The sequence below is a fragment of the Penicillium macrosclerotiorum genome, assembly GCF_028827735.1.
Source record: "Penicillium macrosclerotiorum strain IBT 26536 chromosome Unknown utg000009l_segment0_segment0, whole genome shotgun sequence".
Lineage (NCBI taxonomy): Eukaryota > Fungi > Ascomycota > Eurotiomycetes > Eurotiales > Aspergillaceae > Penicillium > Penicillium macrosclerotiorum.
The window spans coordinates 1,206,593-1,230,078 of record NW_026643088.1 but is presented as its reverse complement, the minus strand read 5'-3'; the positions used below and the strand labels follow the sequence as shown (position 1 = coordinate 1,230,078).

The 23,486-nt window shown below is 48.5% G+C and overlaps 10 protein-coding genes across 10 annotated transcripts; 5 read left to right on the top strand and 5 right to left on the bottom strand.

Moving 5' to 3' along the window:
* Positions 1-241: 241 nt before the first annotated feature.
* N7462_009602 (peroxiredoxin-like family protein) lies at positions 242-919 on the top strand (the record flags this gene model as incomplete). The annotated part of the gene is made up of 2 exons (XM_057081316.1): positions 242-404; positions 498-919. The coding sequence occupies 2 exons, from the start codon at positions 242-244 to the stop codon at positions 917-919; spliced, it is 585 nt and encodes a 194-aa protein (XP_056930153.1).
* A 211-nt stretch (positions 920-1,130) lies between these two features.
* On the bottom strand, positions 1,131-2,003 carry N7462_009601 (uncharacterized protein; the record flags this gene model as incomplete). The annotated part of the gene is made up of 2 exons (XM_057081315.1): positions 1,131-1,535; positions 1,863-2,003. The coding sequence occupies 2 exons, from the start codon at positions 2,001-2,003 to the stop codon at positions 1,131-1,133; spliced, it is 546 nt and encodes a 181-aa protein (XP_056930152.1).
* A 305-nt stretch (positions 2,004-2,308) lies between these two features.
* N7462_009600 (WD40 repeat domain-containing protein) lies at positions 2,309-7,257 on the bottom strand (the record flags this gene model as incomplete). The annotated part of the gene is made up of 4 exons (XM_057081314.1): positions 2,309-4,347; positions 4,557-6,113; positions 6,227-6,677; positions 6,838-7,257. Coding segments are annotated over 4 exons (4,467 nt in total), but the record flags the coding sequence as incomplete, so codon positions are not given.
* A 1,072-nt stretch (positions 7,258-8,329) lies between these two features.
* On the top strand, positions 8,330-9,666 carry N7462_009599 (uncharacterized protein; the record flags this gene model as incomplete). The annotated part of the gene is made up of 5 exons (XM_057081313.1): positions 8,330-8,414; positions 8,501-8,598; positions 8,664-9,234; positions 9,284-9,467; positions 9,534-9,666. 5 exons carry the CDS (start codon positions 8,330-8,332, stop codon positions 9,664-9,666), a joined length of 1,071 nt encoding a protein of 356 aa, XP_056930150.1.
* Positions 9,667-9,770: 104 nt separating this feature from the next.
* N7462_009598 (imidazoleglycerol-phosphate dehydratase) lies at positions 9,771-10,550 on the bottom strand (the record flags this gene model as incomplete). The annotated part of the gene is made up of 2 exons (XM_057081312.1): positions 9,771-10,189; positions 10,265-10,550. The coding sequence occupies 2 exons, from the start codon at positions 10,548-10,550 to the stop codon at positions 9,771-9,773; spliced, it is 705 nt and encodes a 234-aa protein (XP_056930149.1).
* Positions 10,551-11,397: 847 nt separating this feature from the next.
* On the bottom strand, positions 11,398-12,666 carry N7462_009597 (NAD(P)/FAD-dependent oxidoreductase; the record flags this gene model as incomplete). Its single annotated transcript, XM_057081311.1, has 1 exon — positions 11,398-12,666. One exon carries the CDS (start codon positions 12,664-12,666, stop codon positions 11,398-11,400), a length of 1,269 nt encoding a protein of 422 aa, XP_056930148.1.
* Positions 12,667-13,620: 954 nt separating this feature from the next.
* On the top strand, positions 13,621-14,679 carry N7462_009596 (SDR family oxidoreductase; the record flags this gene model as incomplete). Its single annotated transcript, XM_057081310.1, has 1 exon — positions 13,621-14,679. The coding sequence occupies one exon, from the start codon at positions 13,621-13,623 to the stop codon at positions 14,677-14,679; it is 1,059 nt and encodes a 352-aa protein (XP_056930147.1).
* Positions 14,680-15,350: 671 nt separating this feature from the next.
* N7462_009595 (FAD binding domain protein) lies at positions 15,351-17,310 on the top strand (the record flags this gene model as incomplete). The annotated part of the gene is made up of 4 exons (XM_057081309.1): positions 15,351-15,952; positions 16,036-16,550; positions 16,622-16,708; positions 16,772-17,310. The coding sequence occupies 4 exons, from the start codon at positions 15,351-15,353 to the stop codon at positions 17,308-17,310; spliced, it is 1,743 nt and encodes a 580-aa protein (XP_056930146.1).
* A 517-nt stretch (positions 17,311-17,827) lies between these two features.
* On the top strand, positions 17,828-19,492 carry N7462_009594 (uncharacterized protein; the record flags this gene model as incomplete). Its single annotated transcript, XM_057081308.1, has 3 exons — positions 17,828-18,017; positions 18,092-18,799; positions 18,873-19,492. 3 exons carry the CDS (start codon positions 17,828-17,830, stop codon positions 19,490-19,492), a joined length of 1,518 nt encoding a protein of 505 aa, XP_056930145.1.
* Positions 19,493-20,045: 553 nt separating this feature from the next.
* Positions 20,046-22,073, bottom strand: N7462_009593 (uncharacterized protein; the record flags this gene model as incomplete). Its single annotated transcript, XM_057081307.1, has 1 exon — positions 20,046-22,073. The coding sequence occupies one exon, from the start codon at positions 22,071-22,073 to the stop codon at positions 20,046-20,048; it is 2,028 nt and encodes a 675-aa protein (XP_056930144.1).
* Positions 22,074-23,486: the final 1,413 nt, after the last annotated feature.

The following is a 23,486-nucleotide window of genomic DNA, read 5'->3' as shown; positions in this document are numbered from 1 at the left end:
GTCGGATAATCCGAAACTTCCTTGCTCGGAAACTCCATAGATCAAAAAGAAAACCATCGTGGTTGGATGGCAGACGGTGGTGATGTCATTGCCAGAATCTAGACTTCGTGAACCACATAGGTTTGTCACTGAGAACCGTATATCAAGCGCTTTAATATTTGATCTCGACCATTTAAGACTGCCTTCAAGTCTACATATTTCGGCCTCGGTCACCGAGATGCAAATTCCACCTGAGCCCGACATGTCCGGTTACACGATCGCAACCAATTCGTCTGGGATGTTGACGGATGACTCTCTTCATGAGGCTTATGAGCTGGAAATCGAATCACAGAATGGAGACTTAGTCCGCTTCGGAGAGCTGGTGGCGGGCAAGGGAGACTCGATCACCACGGTCGTAATCTTCGGTAAGCACAGCCTTGAATATATCAAATATCTCCTCAGCCACAGTTGATTAAGAAAGCGCACAGTTCGGCATTTTTTCTGTCTCTACGAGCAAGATTATGTACGAACATTGTCACAAAAGATCACCAATACCTTGCTGGACACTCTCCCAGCCCACGCCAAACCGGCCCAAGTGATCATCATCGGCTGTGGCGATCATTCACTCATTGTGCCCTACATGGAAGAGACCTCAGACGCCTTCCCCATCTACACCGATCCATCTGGTGCGATCTTTGAGAAGCTCCAGATGAATCGAACCACAAGAGGCTTCACGGATCCACCCCCATACACGCCAGAATCATTCCCCACCGCGCTTTCCAAATGCCTGAAGCAGATATGGAAACGTGGCTGGGCAGGGCTGAAAGGGGGGGAATTGGAACCAGCAAGGCGGCGAGTGGATCTTTCAGCAAGGCAAACTGCGGTATGCACATCGGATGGAGGGAGTAAACGACCATCTTACCGCAGACCAGTTGGTTGATATTCTGAAAATGGATCAAGATCAAGATCATTTGAACTTGAATGAAATGTTGAATGAGACGCCGCGAACAGAAACAAATACCCCTAACCAGAAAGAAGTACCAAATCTCACAAATTTGAGCAGATTATAGAATAGTCAGAACACCCCTGGTATGATCTTTCATGTGGCATGTATCATAGTCGCCCTCGAATGTATATACTGCTTATCCAAACTAGTTTACAAGTTCTTGAAACGCTTCTCTACTGATCGAAGGGGGGGTATACCGGATCTCAATCCCAAGATCAGCACTCACTGGATACATTCGGTCCCATGGATAGACCCAGGATGCATTTCCAATACTTTCCCAAGGTGAAGGCTTATATTCGATCTCAATCCTCTGGATTGGGCATCCACAGGCAAATGCCTCTCGTACAAACTGTCGCAGCAAATCCTCTTCCGGCTGTCCAAAATTGTCTAGGCCCTCACTGTGCTGTTGGTCTAGATACGTCAAATCCCATCGGAAAACACGTAGCCGAGGAGCTAAGATGTTGCGAGTCGGTCTTGGTGCATGGCCATAGACCGATTGATGGTTAGTGAAGGTGGATGAAAGACTCAGTTCTTCCAAGTTTTCAAACCCCTATAGATTGAAACTTGTCGTTTTAGTGTTTTTAAGAGCGCTGATTCTGATGGAAAGTAGAGATTTTCGGTGAATTTCCAGAATCGGCTGCAGAGTCGCTAAATTCCATTACTCCCACAACCCCGTCTCACAGTAATTATCTCCCTACGAGAACTCCATTTGGAATCCTTCTAATTTTCTAGGCCATCTTACTAGCCCTTCCAAGACGTCGGGGGTCAAGACAAAACAACGCAGTTGAAGTTTAGTAAATGGAGCTTTCCCTTTTTTCCCTGTAAATTTCGATTTGAGTCAGTTCAGGAGAATATCGTCAAAATGAGGCAACCTTACCTCTAATTTAGCTAGGGAAGCCTTTCTTTCTGAACGACCGATATTTCTGAGCTCCAGCGTCTGCAGGTGTCGGAAAAATCCAGAATCGAAGTCCCCCAACGCATATATCAACCGCGGCAAATTGAGGTTATAGATCCCCATGTCAGCTGCAAGTTCTAGCCTTCTACAGTAAAGCAACTTGCAGTAGAATCGGCTATAATCTATCCTATTTTTGATATTCCTAAATCCATTTACAGCTTGATTCGAAGCTGATTCTTTGATTATTTCCGTATCATTACTGTCGGCTGAATGGCATGAATATCTTACAATCTATTCTCACAAGGTGACTTATGGAGCATTCGTTGAGGATGTCAGAAACCTCTTGCTCTCTTCTTTTGCATGAATTGATCCATGACCCAGGCATCGCAACTCACCTGCAACGCCTTACCTCCATCAACAAATTTGCTTCATGGACCTGGAGATGACTTTCCTGAATGTGCCAGTAACGGGACCATCTGGGAGAATTCCAACCCTCGTTTAATGATAGCAAGATCACCCTCCTTCGCCAGTAAGATCTCGCTCCTCGTAGTAAATGTCAGAATAGCGCCGTCAGTGCTGAGCCAATCGAAAGGAAAGAAGAAATGTCGGTAATAGGACTCTGGGGCTGTATCTTCAAGAAATATTGAACATATCCAGCCATCCTGGTCCAGAAATAAGACACGATTGCCAAAGAAGCCAATTATCATACCCAGGGTACCCACCAGCTCGGCTATCTTGGTACCGTAAGATTGTAAGGTGTGACTTGGAGAGATCTGCGCAGAATTCGAAGTCTCGTCTTTGTGCTCCTCGACTGTCTTCAACTCATCCAAGTCCCAAAGGAAAAGTTGGAGACTTGACCGTGATCGGTCAACTTCGGAATAGACGGTTGCGATGAAATTATCCTTCCAGCCGGAATGGACATTCTGGATCCCGAAGTCTGGAGGAAGGTCGAAGTTTAGGATGATTCCGCTGGAGTTGGTGATTTCTTTTAATCCATCCCACAGGAAGACACTAAGCTTCTGATTGACCACAAGAAGAAGTCTTTCTGGATCGCGTGGGTCATTGCACCAGACGCCTGGAAGCCTCGTCTCCCACGAAGAAGATGCCATTGACTTGTCTTCTAAAGAGTAAACGATGTCACAGGCTGTGGTCACAACCAGTATCCTGGTTCCTCTCTGGTTGAATAGTAGTTGCTCAATTCTCTCGTCCATAAAGTATTCGAAGATTTTCTCTTCAATGAACCATTCTTGCTGTCTGAGAGACAGACGATAAACGATTACTTTACTCGATACGCCACCAATTGCAAGTATGTTATCTGTCTTATCGAAGGTCATTTGGATGATAGTGTCGCCATGGAAATGGTCTTGAATTGTCTGGGTACGTGTACCAGTGTCAATCTCATAGATGTTGATCAATCCGTTCTGGGTAGAGCAAAAGACGTGTTTACCATCTGGGTGGACTGCCAGGGAGGTAATCGGATCAGTTTCCTCTGCAACGAGCCCTTGAGTTGAAACACTCTCTGACGCGATAGAATCCACGTCGCTTCCAGATTCTGGCCGGACCAGTATTGTCGGCTCCCACACCTTAACTTTGGGGCCTCGAATGTCGACAAAGCGTTTGTCATCGCAGAATGATAAGCCCGATATGTTTTCCTCTAACCCGGAGATAATATAAAGGAGTCTCAATTTTCCGTCCGATTCATTAGCGTTTTGAAAGTCGAAGACCCTAATCATGCCTACTGAGTCCCCTGAGATGAGGGTCCTTCCATCTGGTGAACATGCAAGTTCCTGATTGTCAGTATCTCCTTTGTAGCTCGCTTTAATTTTGCATTTAATGGGGTCAAACACGATAATCTCGCCTTGTTCATACGCCGCTGCAAGTGAATTGGAGTTCGGGACTGGACTAAACGCCAATGAAGTGGCGTGGAAAGGACAGCGTTTGTTTCTTGCATCCGGCTTCTCACAAAAGCCAAGAAACTCGTCTGTCTCCCAGTTCCATAGACATATATGACTTCCTCGGTACACGAAGGCGAGAAGTTTATGCTGGAATGACATTGCAGCTGTGACTGGTACTGCTGAAATATCATGAGCATGATTTTCATCCATGAACCACGAAACTTCATCCCTAAGCTGGCCGAATTCGATGTTGAAGTAGCGAAGTTGATTGTCTTGACATGCCACTATAAGTTCATTGTTCTCTGAATTGAACATAATAGCGATACAGGGTCTGGGAAGGTTGTACTTCCAGATCAATTCCTTCGTTGCAGCATCCCATACACAAAGCCGTTTATTACCACCTGTTGCCAACAAGTGGCCAGTCAAGCTAAATTCAATGAATTTCACAGCCTCTCCATGGCGAAGGACAGCAAACTCATGGCAGGTGTTGGCGTGGTACAGGCGAACAAAGGGGGTAGACATTCCCACCGCAAAATAGTTTCCAGTAGCGGCAACAGATACTGCGCGGCTTCCTTTTTTTTGTACACGATTGTAGCAAGACAGTCATCCCAATCCAATAAGGAAGGAATGCCAACCACACTTAGATTTCGCTGTAGGTGTCCATATTGACGGTAAATAGCTGAGCGTCGTGGGCAGAGTGGCGGTATCGTGATATAAATCGACGCTGGAAGACGGAGCAAGTTGCGTCCAAATTTAGCAACTACTCTCATCAGATCTGTACTCCAGGCGTTTATCAGATCTAGTTTCTCTGTTCGTCTCAGGCGGTCTTTTCCTATTCGTATTGCGAAATTTCTCATCAACACGCCAGCACGAGTCACGACTGTGAGATCTCTGTTCGTTGAGGCGATATGCTCAATCCACGTAAGAATATTGCCTGTTGAAGAAGCGCAAAATTCGTAGACGAGGTCTATCATCTCCTCGCTGGTGCTCAGCGATTTCTCTATGTGCTCATACCAAGCGATGGAAGCGTACTTGAAAAAGGGTGACCGAGAAATCTTTTGGCCTTGAAAAACACTTGACCGTCGAGCACGGGGTGCCTTAAGCTCTTTGTCGTTGAGGTATTTCAGACATACAATAGCTAGAGCCTTGTGTGCTTCTGCTGCATTGAATGCAATAGCTGAACCGTTCTCTAAATTGAGGACGAAGCTGCGTGCGGTCTCATGTACCATTTTAATGACAGAGTTGGCATCGACAGTCACAAGATAGCCACAAAGCCAGCTGATATGCCTCTGGAGGTTGTTGAATGTTTCATTAATATGAATGCGCAAAGCAGCCTTGAGTTCCATAGTGTCTAGTGGTCGCACAGATGTACTCGCCCACATTAGGATGGCTTTGGCCCATCGTTTTCTCATTTCCTTCCCAGCAAGTGGCTCTAAGCTCCGCAGATATATCTGGTCCATACCCTTTGGTATGTCGTCGAGTACCTTCCATGTGGCTTCTTCGCTAAAGGCGCTTCTTAACTCCTTGAGTACGAGCTTGACCCAGAGGAAGCATCCTTCTGATTTTTTCAGAATAGTTGATATAAGTTTCTCTCTTTCCGACAGTTTTTGCAAGCTCGGGAAGTCAAAGTTGTTTTCGACATAAAATTTGATATCCCGAGATGTCTCCTTCGGCGTCATATTGTAGACGGTTGCATTCAGACCGTTAGATTGTAAACAGCCATAGACATCAGGGCTTGGTCTTGAAGAAATAAATATTTGCAGAGAAAAGGCTGAGCTGATCTTGGCAAGGAGTGGAAACATCTCGCTATAGTTGGAGCATTCGTCTAAACCGTCGATGACCCAAAAGTGAGGTTTGACCCGCTTTGTCTGAAGAATACCGCTGACAAACAAAGTCCTCCATATGGACTGGAAGTTCTCCCGGTCGAATTGAATCTCGGAAGCGTGCATCTCGAGAAAGATGTCCCGAATAAAGACATTTGTCTCGGCCATTTGCCATGCCAGAGACAATAAGCATCCTGTCGGCGATGAGCATGACTTATCCCCGGCACGAAAGAAGAAGTAGCTGCAGTCGAATCCTAGACCGCTAACATGGTCCATAACGTATTTCGCAAGGAAGGATTTTCCGGTACCTGGATTACCAAAAAGCAGAAATATCCTTGGGTCTGAAGCGTCACACCATCGTCTGAAGGTGCGGACTTTACTAAGCCATTCACAGGATCCTTCAATTCTTGGCTCGTCGAAGTCAACAGGGCACTCTCTCAGTTCATCTGAAATGTGCAAGAAGCCTCGGAGTTGACGTTTCTGAGCTTTTATTGTGATATCATTTGAGACAAGCCCTAAATCGCTGTTAAAATTATAATTTCCACCAACGATCAGTAATATAATATGCGCCTTGAATGCGCGAGTAGGTTGGGAATGAACAGTTATGAAAATTATGGATATTACCCACATGTCTCAGTGATCCTATCGAGGGCTTCAACTATGGAATCCCTGACAATTATGTAATTTGGATCAGAAGGCGACTTGTATTTACAAACACCACGATGATCGGCTTGGATTGGGCTGGTTCGTTCATTAGGTAGCTGCATGATGGCCGAGTTCTTGGTCACAATGAAAACGCTGCCAAATCCACTAATGGACGTCGGCATTGCCTCGAAGAATGAATAAAGCTTTACTTGGTCGGAGTAATGCCGAAACTCATCATTAATGGCCTGGATAGCCGGCGATTCGAGCTTGAGATCGGAGACGAAGGGTCGGTCTCCAGCGTGAGTGGCCTTGAGTAGAGTACGGAGAAACTGGGCTGAGCTGGCGCCGTGATGTGGAGTAGCAAGAAAGTAGATGGTGTCAAATCTCCTGCCAAGCGCCTGAAAATTTTCGTCATGTTGGGAAAGGATAAAGGCCTAAACAAAAGGATTAGTAAATTATTTAACTACAGGAACGGAGAGAGATGTGCTTGCCCTCTTGACCACCAATCCACCCATGCTATGGCACACAAAAATCAAAGGCACCTGCAAACATTAGAGTCTGTATGATACTATACAGTAATCGGGGAGCATTTACCTGTTTACCCCGTCTAATTATCGACGACGCTTGTAAATGTGCAAGTAACGAGTTAGCAAAGTCATGTATGTTAAGAACCGACTCTCGACGCTCCGTCCAATCTGCATGGTACCCAAAGGTATGAACGCGAACATGCTTGAACTCCGGATCCCGCGAAAGCCATTCTCTCGGCCAATACATCTGAGGGTCATTGTTTTTCACCCAAGTCTTGCGTGAACCTCCTCCAAGGCCATGTACGAAGATAAGATCAGCCAATGGTTCGGCGGAATCGAACAAAAGGTTAAGACCAAGTGGCCCACGTATCTCCTCGGGCGACTCATCGCTCTGCGTTTTGACCGACAACCCGCTGAAAACTCTAGCCAGCGCCGTTAGTCCGCGCGGAATACTGACGCCGGAGTTTGAACGGTGCTGCGTTATCGGCTGTTAGTATTTGTGACGTAGAGTTGTCTTGCATTGCATTTTGAGGGGTCCACAAACGATTTCCATCTTGAAATGCACCAAGACCTGCGATTTTTCAATATCAGATCAGTCACGATCTTGATCAAAGAGCCCCAGGTAGTAGTAATAATTCCGCTGTCTGAGAAGATATAAAAATCGCGATCTATGCCGGCCACTCATCTCGCACTATCCATGATGCCATACGAGTTCTTGGACACACATTTGAAGTAAAGGTGTGAAGCAAACGATGCCGCAAAAACACTATCTACCTCCCGAATGACAAATCAAGAACGGCTTAATGTCAACCAATGAGAAGCCTGGTGTTTGTAGAACGACCTGCTGGAAAATGGGTTGTGTAAGGTGTGAAAAGCTATCGAGGCCCCGGGGACTGATAACATGGGTGGGGTGGACCCCCAAGTTCAGCCGCATCAAATTGGCAAAGAAATCTCATCCCCATGATATTACAAGCAAACGCTTACAAAACTGGCTTTCCATGCTTACGCGCACCCACTCCGCTGTCGCGATGTGACATAGATACCTACCGGGATTCCATCACAAAAGTGGAGCAATTATAGAGATATCACTGTCATGATTATCCATGACTGGTCAGCCGGTCTTTTCTGGAGCCGCCGGTTGTTATGTGGCTTAAACCCCGCTCTGGATATGGGATAAACCTCCCGGGGTATCACTGCTACCCCTGTATTTACCAATCGCTATCAGTTGTCCAACCAATGTACAATGTGGACACTACGTAGACCTGCAGTAGGCCTGTAGGCCTTTGTGGCTTTGCATTGTTTTCCGGCACGTAGGGCACATATGCAGCAAGTGGGGAGGATTCTCGGGTTTTGAAACTTGGCCGTTTTGTATCCAGTCTGTCATCAAATTGAACTGGGACAAACCGAGACGCTGCAGGTGCCTTTTGTGGGCGTAAGCTGTCATCAGCTATTCTATTGAAATATATCCCGCTAACTTTGCTAAAATATTCCGAAGCCGATTTTGCGAGGCCTTGATACAAAATTCTGTTGCACTTGATCACGGATTCCTGTCAATCAGGATGGGAAATGAGCACACTGAATACACTGGCGAGGCTGATGTCCCTGTTGAGGCTATTCAAATAATTGATCCAGAGGTCGTCAAAAGTATGCTCATTTTACCCATGTCTTCCTCGGCCCTCTGTTAATAGTGACAAATGTTGATGACCTCGACTGACATATTCAACCGTTAGAGCTTCCACCAAACACGACAGTTCACAGTGTGACTCCCCATGGAGCTAGCTTTTGGACTCGTACGGCTAGACTGAGTGCAGTCACGGATAGCAAACCCGTCAATTATTTTCTGAAGGCAAGCGAGCCCCTTTAATCTCTCGTTTATTCTAACAGCAGAGCTAGACATCCTATAGAGAACTTGGACGCGGTATGATGTCGGGGGAATTCACTTCAATGAGTGCAATCTACTCCGTTACTCCACATTTGGTTCCAAGGCCGATTGCATGGGGGTCTTACTCAACTCTACAAGACGTTCACTTCTTCTTGTGCGAGTTCCGCAACATGACAGACGAGTTACCTGATATCGACACTTTCCCAGTCCAAATGGCAGAGCTACACCGAAATGGAAAGTCGCCGGACGGGAAATTCGGCTTCTACGTGACAACATACCATGGCAACACTCCCATTGATCACGGTTGGTCTGATTCGTGGGAAGAATACTTCACCAGGACCACTCGAGTCCTTTTACAAATGGAGCAAGAAGTTCAGGGCCCAAATGAGGAAATTCTTGAGCTTTCAAAACCCTTTCTAGAAATGGTAGTGCCGCGTCTTCTTCGGCCTCTCGAAACCGATGGCCGTTCTATCCAGCCCGCTCTCATCCATGGGGATTTGTGGCATGGGAATGCTACGATGGATGGAGATAATGATACACCTGTTATATTCGATGCTGCATGCTTCTATGCGCACAATGAGTGTATGTTGTTCTCTGGTGGTACATTGACTGCTAGCCTAACGAGGCTTAGATGAGCTCGGCGTGTGGAGACAACCCTGGAACAAAATTAAGAAGCCGTATCGGACCAAGTATTACCTGCATTTTCCAAGATCTCAGCCGGTGGAAGACTTTGACGATCGCAATGCGCTTTATGCGACCCGTGTCAACATTCTAGATTCTATACTCTACAAGGGCGATGATAGCTATCGTGAGATGTAAGTTATATCCTGGGATTCATAAATTTTTGCGCTGTCTTATATGGCCTGACTGACCTTCACCAGGCTTCTCGCTTCAATGAGGGGCCTGGTACACAAGTTTCCGGGTGGCTACGAAGAATGGAAAATAGGACAGGGCGCATCAGAAGGACAAAAATCGACAAGTCAGATTGCAATAACCCAAAACCAGAAATTGTGATTTTTGGTTGGACTTTTTTTGAACTAGCATTAAGAAAATTGATAGCCACCAGTAACATTGATTTTTTTTTTTTTTTTGAAAAAAAAAAAAAAAAAAAAAAAAACTCATTTATAACCAGAAAGAACGCCCTTGGTACTGACAACTTCGCCTTCCTTACCCGTAATCCTCTCTGTAGAAGCCCTGCAAGCGATTGCAAGGGCCTTGAAAGCAGCTTCTGCTCGATGATGATCGTTTTCTCCACGCAGGACATCCACATGAAGCGTGACTGCAGCTGCTTGGCTGAAGCTTTGCAGACAATGTGGAATCATCTGAGTTGACAGGCTGCCGATCTTGGAATCCTTAAAATCGAATGTTCCAACAAAGTACGGTCGTGAAGATATGTCAAGCACTGCACGGGCCAGGGCTTCGTCAAGAGGAGCATGGCCGTCGCCGAACCGCCGAATGCCTTTCCGGTCTCCTAGGGCTTTCGAAAAGGCTTCTCCAAGCGCGAGAAACGTATCTTCAGCGGTGTGGTGATCATCAACTGCGAAAAAAAAAGTATATTAACATTTGAGAACTCTTGGGAAAGAAATTCATTTTAGGTTGCGCCATGACTTACTCGCGAGGTCACCAACAGTTCGTACTCTCAAACTCCAACCAGAATGTTTGGCGAGAGCGTGGATCATGTGGTCCAGGAAGCCAATTCCAGTCCAAATCCATATCTTCTGGGTTGGCGAGTTCTGGCTGGCATGGTGGACTGTCGTCTGTTCGGGTAATGAATCGAACTTCTTGTTGTAGGGTAGAAGGTCAAGCTCTCCGCCATCAAGGGATAAGGACACTTGAACGCTGGTTTCATTGGTAATCCTTTCTACCAGAACCTTCCTAGCTGTAAGTGCAGAACTCATTTTTACTGGAGAAGATTTTTGAACAGGAAAGAGCTGGGGAAACAAAATCTCGATATACACGAAGGTGTGGAGTTCGCTTTTTGTGGTATTTGAGCCATCAAGTCATGGCTTAACTTTTGTATTACAGATTTCACATTTTGGCCACCAGTCAGCCCGTAAGTGATAGGCAGCATCTTCGTGCACCGTGGGAGACTTGGCGCCAATCGAGGGAGACATGAGCAGGTTAATCCCTGAAACTTGTAGCCACGTCATCCAGAATGACTGCATGATACGAATCATAAAACGCCATTTTATTGGACTATGAGCAGCCAATAGACAGCTCTCACCTACACCAAAGAAGCACGTGGAACATTTTAGCAACCCAAGAAGCAATCTTGAGATTGATACATTGGATTTGCTTTTTCTGAAACGGGGTCGAACTGAATGTGAAGAGCAGATATATCGATATTTATAAACAGATGAAAATCCCAAGACTCAGTCTTCCTCAAAACCTGTGATATACCTTTTCCATTTCTAAGACCTCTATGATATCTTGTCGGGAACTTCTATAAATAAGCTTTTGGATCTAATGAAGAACGCGATATAGATTGATCCACTATTATATCGACCAGGTCTATTTAAGATGCTCCTTTAATTTCCACTCTGTATTACCATGGGATTACATCACATGGCCCCTTAGCTTAAGTTAACTCATCTAACCCTTCCTCTGTTTAATGGAACCTCGACATTTCCAACGTCTCAGCTCCCTGTATTGCCATTTGGGGGCCCTTCTTGCAGATTCTCTTCTCCATCTAATATTGTTTCACACCAGCTTCTGTTATTAGAAAGCTTTTAAGCTCCTATTGCTTCAAGTTTCCCTATTATATATGTCGTTATACTTCGCCAAGGCTTGAGTTTCAAGTGTGATTGTCTCACATCCCCGAAAGCGCGCAGGGCTGAGTGCATTTAAGAGCTTCTTGTCTTCTAGAGTCAGACGCTCGCTCCCTTCGAGGATTTTTCTCGATACCAGTTTCGCCGTACCAGCAGCGGTAGTAACCCAAATTGCGGCACAAAGCCATAGATTAGAGTTTCCAGGTACTTTCCCAGCCAGGGGAAGATTGTCAGGAGTCACGGAGAATATACCATTGAACGGGCGCTTCTCATCCGTATCATCACTGTATCCTTTGACGAGGAACTTATCCCCATTTTTCAAGCACATGGTAGCTTCTGATAGGACCCCGTCGAAAGCGGATGGCCAGGCTCCTATTGCTGTCTTGTCCGGGCTCAAACTGATTGGAGGATGATCGTAACTACCTAGGCCATCGCGATCTCCATGATCCCGAGCGTAAACGTGGTGGTCTAGCCACCGAACAAATGGGTATGGTGTTCCGGATCTAGGAGGTCGGGGAGGTGTAAAGGTATAAGGATGTGCCACTGGAACGATTGGAACTGGTGATTGAACAGCACTGCTTGCCAACGACGATGTCCAGATACCTGTAGCGAGGACAATGGGGCTGCCATGTAGAGCTATTTCCCCCGCCGATGACTGGATGGCTATTGTCAGGCCATCCTTGATTTCAAAGCCGGTTACAGTGGCTTCGAGAAGAATCACGCCTCTGGCCTGAGATTGTTGGAGGTAATAGGATGTAATGACTTGTGCATTTGCGGTTCCGTCTGATGCGAAATGAAGACCGGCTGTAATAGTACTGGACCGAATAAAATCGGGAGCAAGGGAGGCTGCTGCGTCTGGCGTAATGATTTCGGCTGGCAGACCAGCTGTTAGGGCAAGATCTCGTCGGTGATGTAACGTCTCGACGCCAGAAGGCGTTGATGAAACTTCCAAGCCCCCCACAACGTTAAATCCACCCGGAATCTTGAGATACTCGGAGACTGTATCCTTCGCCAGACTTGTCAATGCGGGCGACTCATTGAGCTGTCCAACAAAGCCTGGAGCATGGCCCGTAGACCCTAGCAGCTTCTCGAAACATTTATCAATGATAACGATCTGACGATCACTTTCTTCTTTGGAAAGAAAATAGGCCAGCGAAGCGCCGACTATACCGCCTCCGATGATGAAAATGCGGCAGGAAGATGGGTGCTTGTTAAAAAAGATAATTTGTTCAATTGACGGCGTCATGCTGGAAATCGTAATACTGATCGAATGCGTACTCAGATGACTCTCCCGAATCCCGAAATGACCACGAATCATAATAAATAGATAGGACGAACAGACAGTGCCGATGTCGGAGCGATGTTTATTTTTATCTCAATGATTCCTAAACAAACCGTCTCTAGCCGAAGCTAGCGGATACGGTCTGGACATGTTAGGGAGCTAATTCCGACGGATCAAAGCGATCAAATACACATTAAAAGATAGTTGGATAGTACTGTTCCCAAAATGTTGGATTTCTTGATTTAAGAATGATTCATCATAAAGTTTCAATTGTGCTTAAATCCCAATAACGTGCAAAAGGCTCCGTGTGACCCTTTCTATCAAAATACGTCACATCCCGGCGCATCCTGCTGAAAAGGGATAGAAGCGCTCATCGCTAAAAGAATACATAGCCATTTTCTCGGCAGTTCATGGGGTTGTACAACATGAATGGATACTCGACGCATTGACCTAGTTTAAAAGTCTTGCTGCTCTCGGGAATTGGAGGGGCCAAAATACTCGCAACACTAAATAACCCGCAACCCATTGAGCACCCAAGAAAAAGCTCCTTGATTGGCTGGAAAGTTTCTTTCCATAAGCTTTTTCTTTTCATTTCTATATGGAGCGGTTTCTTATATAGTTTATATTATTGGGAATGCATTCTGGTCATACCAGCACGGAGGGATCAGTCAATCAAGCCCTTCGACAACAACGGACTGCTCGCACAGACCCTAGAAGCATTGAGCTCCAAAAGTGGAAAAAATTAGCTGTCGCCAATTGCTGATCACATAAATACAAAGAGCGCTTTGCAGAGAGGATGGTGTGAAGACGGCTTATCATCACATCCGCTATGGAGCGTGATTGTCGATATCAAAACTATTTAAATGGTAGCGACATTCTATCTATCATTCAAGACAGCTCATTGCATCTCATCCAGGAATGAATAACCAATTGATTTTGATAACCGGGGTCTCCGGATTTATTGCCACTCACATTGTTGATTCTTTCATTCGGGCTGGTTATTTAGTTCGTGGAACAGTACGATCCCCATCCACAGCGGAAAAAGTCAGCCAGACCTTCCCAGAGTATGTCCAAGACGGGAGGTTGACTTTTGCGATTGTGCAAGACATAACTTCATCCCATACTTTTGATGAAGCCGTCACAGGAGTGACTGGGGTGATTCACACCGCTGCGCCATTCCAGTTTCAAACCGAGGACAATGAACGTGACCTTCTGAAACCTTCAATTGAAGGAACCAAAAATCTCTTGAATTCGATTCAAATGTACGCGCCTGGCGTGCAGAGGGTAGTTCTCACTTCGTCTTTTGCATCTATAATTGATCTGTACAAGGGCAACAGAGCGGGATATCTGTATAAAGAGACGGACTGGAACCCAGTCACTTACGAAGAAGCCGCATTTCCTGGAACATCACCCGTTGTTGCTTATTGTGCTTCAAAGACACTTGCGGAGCGTGAAGCTTGGAATTTTGTTGAAAGAGAATGTCCATCATGGGATTTGACTACAATCTGTGCTCCCTTGGTGTACGGCCCGAACAAAAACCTGACGGCTAATCTGGCACATTTGAATACGTCTTCCGCAGACTTATACCGACTGATGTCTCCGACTTCCAAATCAAGTGACCCTGTACCAACGAATGTCTTTTGGGTTTGGGCTGATGTGCGTGATGTGGCGAATGCTCATTTACGAGCGTTTGAGCTGCCGGAAGCGGGAGGTCAAAGATTTCTTGTATCCGAGGGGAGATATAGCTACCAAATGATGGCAGATGTCTTGCGAGAGAGAATTCTGGATATCAAAGAACGAGTACCACTTGGACTGCCTGGATCTGGTTTAGGCGGCGCTCAGGTCTATGGAATTGATAACTCCAAGTCTAAGCAGGTCCTCGGGATGAGCTACCGTACATTTGAAGAGTCGGTGGTTGACGCTGGTAGGGCTTTCTTGGCGTTAGAAGCGCAGGAGGCTGCCTTGACGAGAATTTGATCTTATTATCTCAATCTTTCCTACTGATGCTGGGTTTCCCCTTCCCCTTCATGGATTTATTTTTCTATCTCAGAGCTGAAAATCTGGGGACAAGTCCGCCTCTTTTTGTGACCTTTCTATCCCAAAGATAAACTAGATACTTCAAAGTAAATGTTTTATTTGCTACATTAATTATCAGTACGGCATTTCGCCACATTTCTCCTCTAAGCAATTGAATTGCGAAAAATGTGCAGCGACGTGCAGCTCTAATTTGCAATCTCTAGTTCACAATCCAAAAATAAGAGATCATGAAAATACAATGTGAGAAGTCAAAGGCCAACAAAAAAATGGAGAAGCAGCTGCTAAGGTCCCTATTTCCCTTCACACCATGCAAGCCGTAATCCGATCAGCGCCTCCCGCTGTGGAGTATCCGGCTATTCCCTATACGGTAGTATCCAACACTAAGGACCTTGGGGAAGAGTACCTCGATGGCCAAGTGCTCAGACACTGAGGACATTGTAAGAAACTAGGAGGTGAAGACGTCGCCCAGCCTATTAAGCCGCCTCTTCCCTGTTAGAAATTAAAACTTGAATATTTCGTTCCTCCTCGTCGGATGTTGAACAATATATACCCCTCCGAATCAACTATAGTTCCGCACCCTACTATTTACCGCAAAAATACAAACACAGCCAATGATGTCCACTCGGCCAGTTCCTGGAAGTGACATTCATGATGTGATCATTGTCGGCGCTGGACCCTGCGGCCTTGCGGTCGCCGCTCGCATTAACGAAGAAACGCCGTCTGCGATGTTCACCGACGAGGAACACCAGCGCTACCATTGGATCAAAAAGCACGCTGGAAAGATGAAGCTAGTTCAGGCCGGAAGTAGTAAGATCAATGGGGTACGAGCCGAAAAATGGAATCGCGGACAGAGGCAGTGCCCATGCGAAATCGAGTCGGTCAGCGAAGACCGTCGAGGCTCAACAGACTCATCATCGTCCGTGCCATCGCTTTCATCTGCCTCCACAGCGTCATCAACATCAATCTCAACGCTTGTTCTGGATGGATCGGGTGATCAGTGGATGCAGCGGTGGAACAACGCGTTTCGAACGCTTGAGATCAAGCAGCTACGGAGTCCGATGTTCTTTCACGTTGACCCTGGAGACCGAGACGGGATGCTGGCATATACCCAGGAGATGGGTCGGGAGGATGATCTGTGGGAGATTTCTGGCTGTGTAGGGCATGAGATGAGCAAGCACAAGAAGAAGAAGAGACGTCAGGGAGGAAAGAAACAGTGAGTGTGGACCTCGTCCCATGTACCGGAGAAGAAATTACATGATTATTGAATCTTCGGCCTAACCTGTAATATACATCCAGGATGATTGGGGTTGATATTGATGAACGAGACCGCAAAGACTACTTTTCTCCGTCAACCGATCTCTTCGCCGATTATTGCGCGTCTATTATTCAGCGCTATGGCCTTGATGAACCAAATCGGATTCTAAAACAGGAGGTCATTGATATTAAATATGACTTCCTACCCGACAATATGGAGATCGCGGCTCCAAACTCCAAAATCTTTACACTGGCGACTTCAACTGGTCAAATATTCTACAGCCGATCGGTGGTCATGGCAATTGGTGCTGGCGGTGCTGGCATCTCCAAGATATTCCCCTGGAAGCCATCCAGCGAGGAAGAAGGTGCCAGTGCTTGCTGTCATAGTATGGAGATCAAATCCTTCCCTAGTTCGAATGTGCGAAGTAAAATCCAACGACGCCAGCAAACAAACGTGGTTGTGGTGGGAGGGGGACTCTCCTCGGCTCAAATCCTTGACATGGCGGTGCGAAAGGGGGTAACCAAAGTATGGTTTTTGATGCGCTCTGATTTTAAAGGTATGACATGTTTCTTGGCTTTATGTCACGCGCATACAAAGCGTAAGTGCTGAAAAATGACTCTCCAACAGTCAAGCACTTCGATATCGGCCTCCCCTGGATGGGCAAGTACAAGAACTTTGAAAAAGCAGCCTTCTGGTCTGCGGACACTGATGAAGGTAAAACAGATACTCTAAAGCAAGATATATCCACCTCTCCACTCTAACCTTTTTCAACCCTAGAACGCCTTGAAATGATCAAGACTGCTCGTAATGGCGGCAGCATCACGCCTCGCTACGCCCGCATCGTCAAACAGCATGCCGCGCATCACCGCGCCTCAATCCACCCCCGGACTGTCATCACATCACACCAGTATAGTCCTGACAGCCAAACCTGGACCCTGACCACCGACCCACCAATCCCGGACTTGCCCTCGATTGACTACATCTACTTTGCAACAGGGGCCGGCGCCGATGTTCGCGAGATGCCTCTGATGAACAACATCAACCGCCAATACCCAATCGAGATCAAAGAAGGTTTACCCTGCCTGACCGATGATCTCATGTGGCGAGAAGATGTGCCGCTATACATGACAGGGCGACTCGGAGCCCTGCGATTGGGTCCTGGGGCCCCAAATCTCGAAGGCGCCAGGCTTGGCGCGGAGCGCATTGCCTGGAGCTTGGAAGAGATCCTTGAGAAGGACCGGGAGGTTGGGAATCGTTGCGAAGGGTTCTGTGGACTGGGGAATCGGTATGCCTCACTGGTTGATAGCGATGAGTGATAAGCGCGACGGGGGTTGGGCTGCATAGCTCGATCGAGTATGATGTGATATCCATACTCCCTTGTAGTACAATGTATAGCTCCTGTCCCGATTAGCCCCTCATGTGCTCCGAGCCCACATTCGAAGCCGCCCTAGCTCTCCAAGAATAATTCTCCTTATCATGTGAACGAATCGGTCGGGTTATCGCTGATGTCGGAAACTAAATCTATTGGCAGTCAATGCTCGAGGGCCGGCGGATGAGGTTATCCATTCCTCCCTTCATTCTCCGCGCTATTCGATCACCGGTTGACCACGCCGCTCGGGGCGTTTCACGGGCAAAAAGACTGGCAAGAATGTGAAGGAATCCCTTGTTCTGAAGCTTCCGTAGCTTTTGCAGCTAGATACTGCAGATCACGCTGCAATATAAAGCTTAATCAGAACCTCAATGGAGAAAAGGCCTTATGATCTTGTTCTTTTTTCTTATGATATTCGCCGGGTCCTCGAGGGTAGAGGAAACTGATACGTATAGTTCCACGATATGGCACCCAAGACGGATGCCGATGTGCCGGTGGAAGAGATGAAGTATTTGCCGAACAATACGCACTCAAATTGGCTCAAGGACAAAGGTCTGCGGAAGCTCAATCTGGGCATTGCGTTTATGTTCGCTTCATCGGCGGGAACAGGGTATAATGGAAGTCTGATTAACGGTTTGCTTGTTTTGCCCGAATGTATGCCGGTCCTTTGCATCAATCAGCCCCCAATGAAGCTCCTACTGAAGATCGGACTTGTGATTTTCCCATAGTTTCCATGATAATCGGCGGCCTGAACCCGAATATTGTCGGGCTGATGATTGCTGCGACATCGCTGGGCGCCTTCATGGCGTTTACCCCGGCCTCTTATATTGCCGACACGATGGGCCGGAAATGGTGCGTGGGGATTGGATGTTGCTTGGTGATTGTGGCCTCGATCATGCAAGTCGCCGTGCAGAATCACTGGATCTTCTTCGTGGCTCGTGTGCTGGCCGGCACAGGTGTGGGAACAGCCCAGACGGCGGCGCCGTTGTTGGCCACGGAGATTGCGCATCCACGCCAACGACAGACGGCTACGGCGCTCTATAACGCATGTTGGTGCTTGGGATCCATTGCGTCAGCCTCGGTGGCTTTTGCCACGCTCTCTCTGCAGAGCAGTTGGTCGTGGAGAATCCCATGCCTCCTTCAAGCCTGCTATCCGCTAACCCAGCTAGTGGGCCTCTTGATTGTCCCCGAGAGTCCGCGGTGGCTGGTTTCGAAAAACAGAGATGACGAGGCGCTGGCGATTCTCGCAAGGTACCACGCCAATGGAAATCAGGACGATGAACTGGTTCAGCACGAATTTCACCAGATCCGGAAAACGATCATTCTCGAGTCCGAGAACCCCGGGAGCTGGAGCACCTTCTTCTCGTCTCGAGGCGATATACACCGACTGGTGATCTGCGTGATGGTTGGATTGATGCAAGAATGGGCTGGAAACGGTAAGTCGAAGCAGAAACCCCTCCTCTCTCTCAATGTCTCTCCAAACGAAGTGGTGCTCACCTTCATTTTCAGGTATTATCTCGTACTACTTGCCCCCAATCCTGGGCTCTGTCGGTATCACCCGTGCTGCCGATCAGTCGGCCGTCAACGTAGGCCTCCAGATCTGGAATCTGCTGCTCTCGTCTGGGGGCGCCATTGCGTCCGAGCGGTACGGGCGACGGATTCTCTGGTTGCTTGGCACATGTCTGATGCTGTTCTTCCTGTCCATCATGACGATCGTCGCGGGTCTCTTCCAAGAGAAGCACATCACCGCCGCCGGCCTGGCCGTCGTCCCCATGATCTTCCTCTTTTTCTCAGGATTCAATCTCGCCTACTCTCCACTCTTCATCGCGTATCCGGCCGAGATCCTGCCGTTTCAGCTGCGCGCCAAGGGCATGGCCATTACATTGTCCACTGATGCCGTCGCATGCTTCTTCAACCAGTACGTCAATCCGGTGGCGTTCTCCGTGATGCAATGGAAATACTACATCGTCTACATCGGCTGCCTGATCTTCTTTTTGGCAATGGTCTATTTCTTCTTCCCGGAGACGAAGGGGAGGTCTCTTGAGGAGGTCTCTCGGATCTTTAATCGCAGGGAGATACGCAGTGAAGAGTCCAGCGACACACGGGTGGAAACTGAGGCGAAAGATTGAAAGGAAAGAAAAGACGAGCCCCCGAGGGCTGATATACTTGTGCTTCTAGCGAGACATCAGAGGCTCGCCAGCATAGGATTTTGTAATTGAACGTGACGCTCGAGTGGGAGGAAATATCACGGGATACGACATAGGAGCGAGTGCGAGATGAAGGGAGGAGAGGGACAATTTAACGTGTATGTAGCATAAACTTTATATTACTGTCAAACCCAAAGTCTCAAGCGAAGAAGCTAAAAAGTAGCCAATAAATAACACCACCGCCAAGGGAGGAAAAAAACTCAACCCTAAATAAACAAGAAACCCCAAAATAACCCCAAATAGCCATGAGGAAAACCCGCTCAAATGGCAAACCGCCCGATTCTCAAAACAAGGGAACAGTAACACGCAAGCCAAGTAGATTGCCAACTCGGATCAAAGGTCCAAAGAAACAAAGTCGACCCCCCCCCCCCCCCCCCCGTCATAAACTCCAGCCGCTAAAAGAGAAAAAATTGCTTCCATGGCCAGCCGACGCCGTGAGTCCTTCTTATACAACAAAAGGAAGAAAAAAGAACACCTATTTATGCCACTTCTTCGTCATCTTCACACCCTCGGCACTTCGACGAGGTGCACCGCCCCCTTCTCGACGGTGCCAGGCATCATGAGGCATAATCCATCCACGGACGCGCTTGGCATCCCGCTTCTCCCCAATCTGGGGCTCCGGAATCCACTTGTCCTTGGGCTCGGGCAGGACTCGCTGCCGTGTTAGAGCTCCTGGTCCACCGACATTGAGGTGAGCAGATGGTTGAGATGGAAGCGGGACCGATTTAGAGAGCATGAGCAGGAAGTACAGCGCTAGACTGGCAGTCATGGGGGCGAAGCCCTGGTCCATGACGTCGTCAGCTGTGTCTGAGATGTCTGGAAGGGAGTGAGAGAGAGAATTGTGGGAAGAGGAAGAGAATGAGCGATTGCTGATGGGGGTTGCAGGGGGGACTGGATCGTGGGTTTCTCCACCGGCGGTTTTGAGAGGAATGGGTGCGGCGACTTCGAGGAAGCCAAAATAGGGCACATCGTCGCCGGGATCGCAGCCGGCGCGGACGCAGACGAGCTCGATCTCGGTGATTATGAACCCATAGCGACAGGAGTGCTCGCGCATGCAGCGCTGCAGATGGGCGAGTCCATTCAGATACTCGACACGGCGGTGCGGCCCTTCATTGCGCATGCCGGAGTTCCAGCGGTCGAAACTCTTGACAATGCCGACGAGTCGGCCACGAGGAAGCCCAGAGCCAGTACGCTCCCGGTCAGTCGCATAGTTGGCTAGAAAATGTGGGTGGCCGTGGTTCTTATGACCGGTATTCCGCATGTCCGGCGCGGCATAGAGTTGGAGATGTTCGGCACCCTGGGATACGGCCAAGGCGGCATTTACGCGTGGTGCATACAGATCACGGATGAGGTTAACGAGGGCGGGTTCAGATTCTGGGGCTAAGCGTCCTGGATTTACGGCAACTGGAGGGGCGAGCGATGCTGCGATCTCGGTCTTCAGGAGTTGGGTCAGACCACGGATGGAATCAAAGGTGGACATGGAGAACGTGGTCCAGCAACGGAGATTGCGAATGTCCCACCAAAAATAGTCGTGCATGCCGCGAGTCGGGACCACGCTGACATTGCGGACTAGATTGATTGCCTGTGTGGGGGAAGTGAGGTAGGTGATTAAATTGGTTGAAGGTGGAGATGAGTCCTCCACAGGACTGAGTGAACCGTCGGAAATTTGATGAGTCACGGCGGATTGATCATAGTTATACTGAATATTGGGCACCACTAATGGGTGCGGAGAGGGCAAAGCAGACATTGGTGCAGACTGCAGGACATCGGGCGTCTGTGGCTGTTGCTGGGGATAAGATGGGTGAACCACAACATTGGGTGTGGCTGGAGTCACCGGTGTACAGGGCGTATTTGGCACTGTCTGCGGCTGCATATAGGGCATGAAGTTGGGGAGCTGTCGGTAAGTTGGATAGCCATACCGGCTCAGCGTCGCCTCATCAATGTTCGAGGTTGATACAGAGCGAGAATGACCCCTCGCCCCCCTTCGCTTTTGAGGGATAATGGCGACTGGGGACGAGATGGCGGAAACACTGCCGCTGCCTGTGAGGACGATGGGTGAAAGGGTCGAATGGCTGGTAGGGATGGCAGACACGCTCTGGGGGCCAGGAGAGACCGTGGAAGAATTTGGAATGGCCAAGGCCAGTCGACGTGCGGGATTCATCCCGTTTCTCCGTTGAACGGGAGGTCTGCTGGTATACGGAACAAAGCCGGGTGGGTTTCGTGTATTTGACAAGACTCGACGCTGTTGCATTGGTCCGCTTGTCGAGGTGGGCTCGATTACCACATCTTGGGGCCGGATCTTGGGCAGAAGAGCCGGTCCATGATGATACCGGGCCGGGGACGTGGTTGGACTTGTGTTGCCCGTCATAGTCGACCAGGGTGAGGAGTCATTGGTGAAGATGGGGGAGATAGAGGCATTCCGGCTTTGCACAGAGCCAGTCTGCATCTGAAATGATGCCCCTGGTGGGGTGGCCGGTTGATAATGAGCGTATTCCAGAGCCATTGCGAATTAGGTTGGTTCGACTGATGTTTCGTAGAGTCGTATATAGTGAGGAAGTGACCAGCACTTCACGACCAATGTCCCGAAAAGGTCCAAGGTCAACGTATAGAAAAGGAAAGTGTGGAGGCGCTCAGAAGATCAGCACTTGATCGACAGGCCACAAAGGCATTATCGGAATGAGGCGAGCACGATTGGGATATTAAATAAGTCAACAATAGGAATTGATGCCGAGCCAGATGAGCCGTAGGCTCATATATAAACACCAGCAGAGAAGAACGCGCCGGGGTCAGCAGCAGGGTCCACCGATGCGCCTCCACCCATCTAAAAGGGATGAAACATGGCAGCAAGCATCGTGACGGAGGCTCTCCAGTCTTTTTTGGGATCTTGGCTCCGCTTGAGGGAAAGCGCCAGGGCCACGCGATGAAACGCGAAACTGCCGAGCCAGCATGCATATGGGCGGCGGCACGAAGAGTTCAAGGCCAGGCACGATGGAGGTTCCGGGCACTACCAGAGGGGAATGGCGCCGTTTCAGAACGAACAGTCGCGCGTATGGAGGTTGCTCTATTTGCGATGCGGTGCATCGGCTTCCACCGACGTTCTTCAGATTCCATATTGGGGTTAGTGAGATGCACGGAAGCGACCGCTTCTAAATTCAGCAACCTAAGGTTGTATTTTAGGAGCAATTGAGCAATGAGGCGGTCTTTGTGGGTGAGGGAGACAGGGGGGCAAGTGGGGGAAAGCGCCATGCCTCCAAAAATCGGCTGGCCGGCGGCTAGAAACAAGGATGGGGAACAGGGGAGCATAGAGGAACAGAGGAACCAGGGGAAGCCGGATAAAAATAGATGGTTCGGCATATGCTCTGACAACGCAGGGAGATCCAGGGAGCTTCCAGGGGTTGTTTGAGGAAACCCACGCGCAAACACAGAGGAATCTTGATCCGGGGCAGAGACAGCGTCCAAGACGCGGTCCGTGTGATATCGCGAGCCCGGCGCTTACAGTCTGTACGTGCAGTCTCAGGTAGCGCCCGGGCGATCGCTCGTCACAGGAATGTCCCATAATTAGCAGAATAAGCAAAGACTAAGCAAGGAATAGGCACATTTAGCACAATTAGCACAACAAGTACCCTTCTCTCGCGCCGGAAGACCCTACTACCCTAAATCCGTTGGTTCCTAAATCAGGCCCACGAGGGCCGAAACGGGCGAAAATGTGCCATAATTAGGAGATTGTTGATCATTTCATCATCCCCGACTTGGCTTGCCGAAGTCTCAGCCCGTGCGAATCATAGATTAAGGTACAGAGGAGGGCGTCCTCCGTCCGTGACTCTACGCTGGATGCAGTACCGATCAACACCTGAGCCCATCGGTGCCAAACACCGATTATAAGACGTTTGACCCTCGGCGTCCGATGCACCCTGAT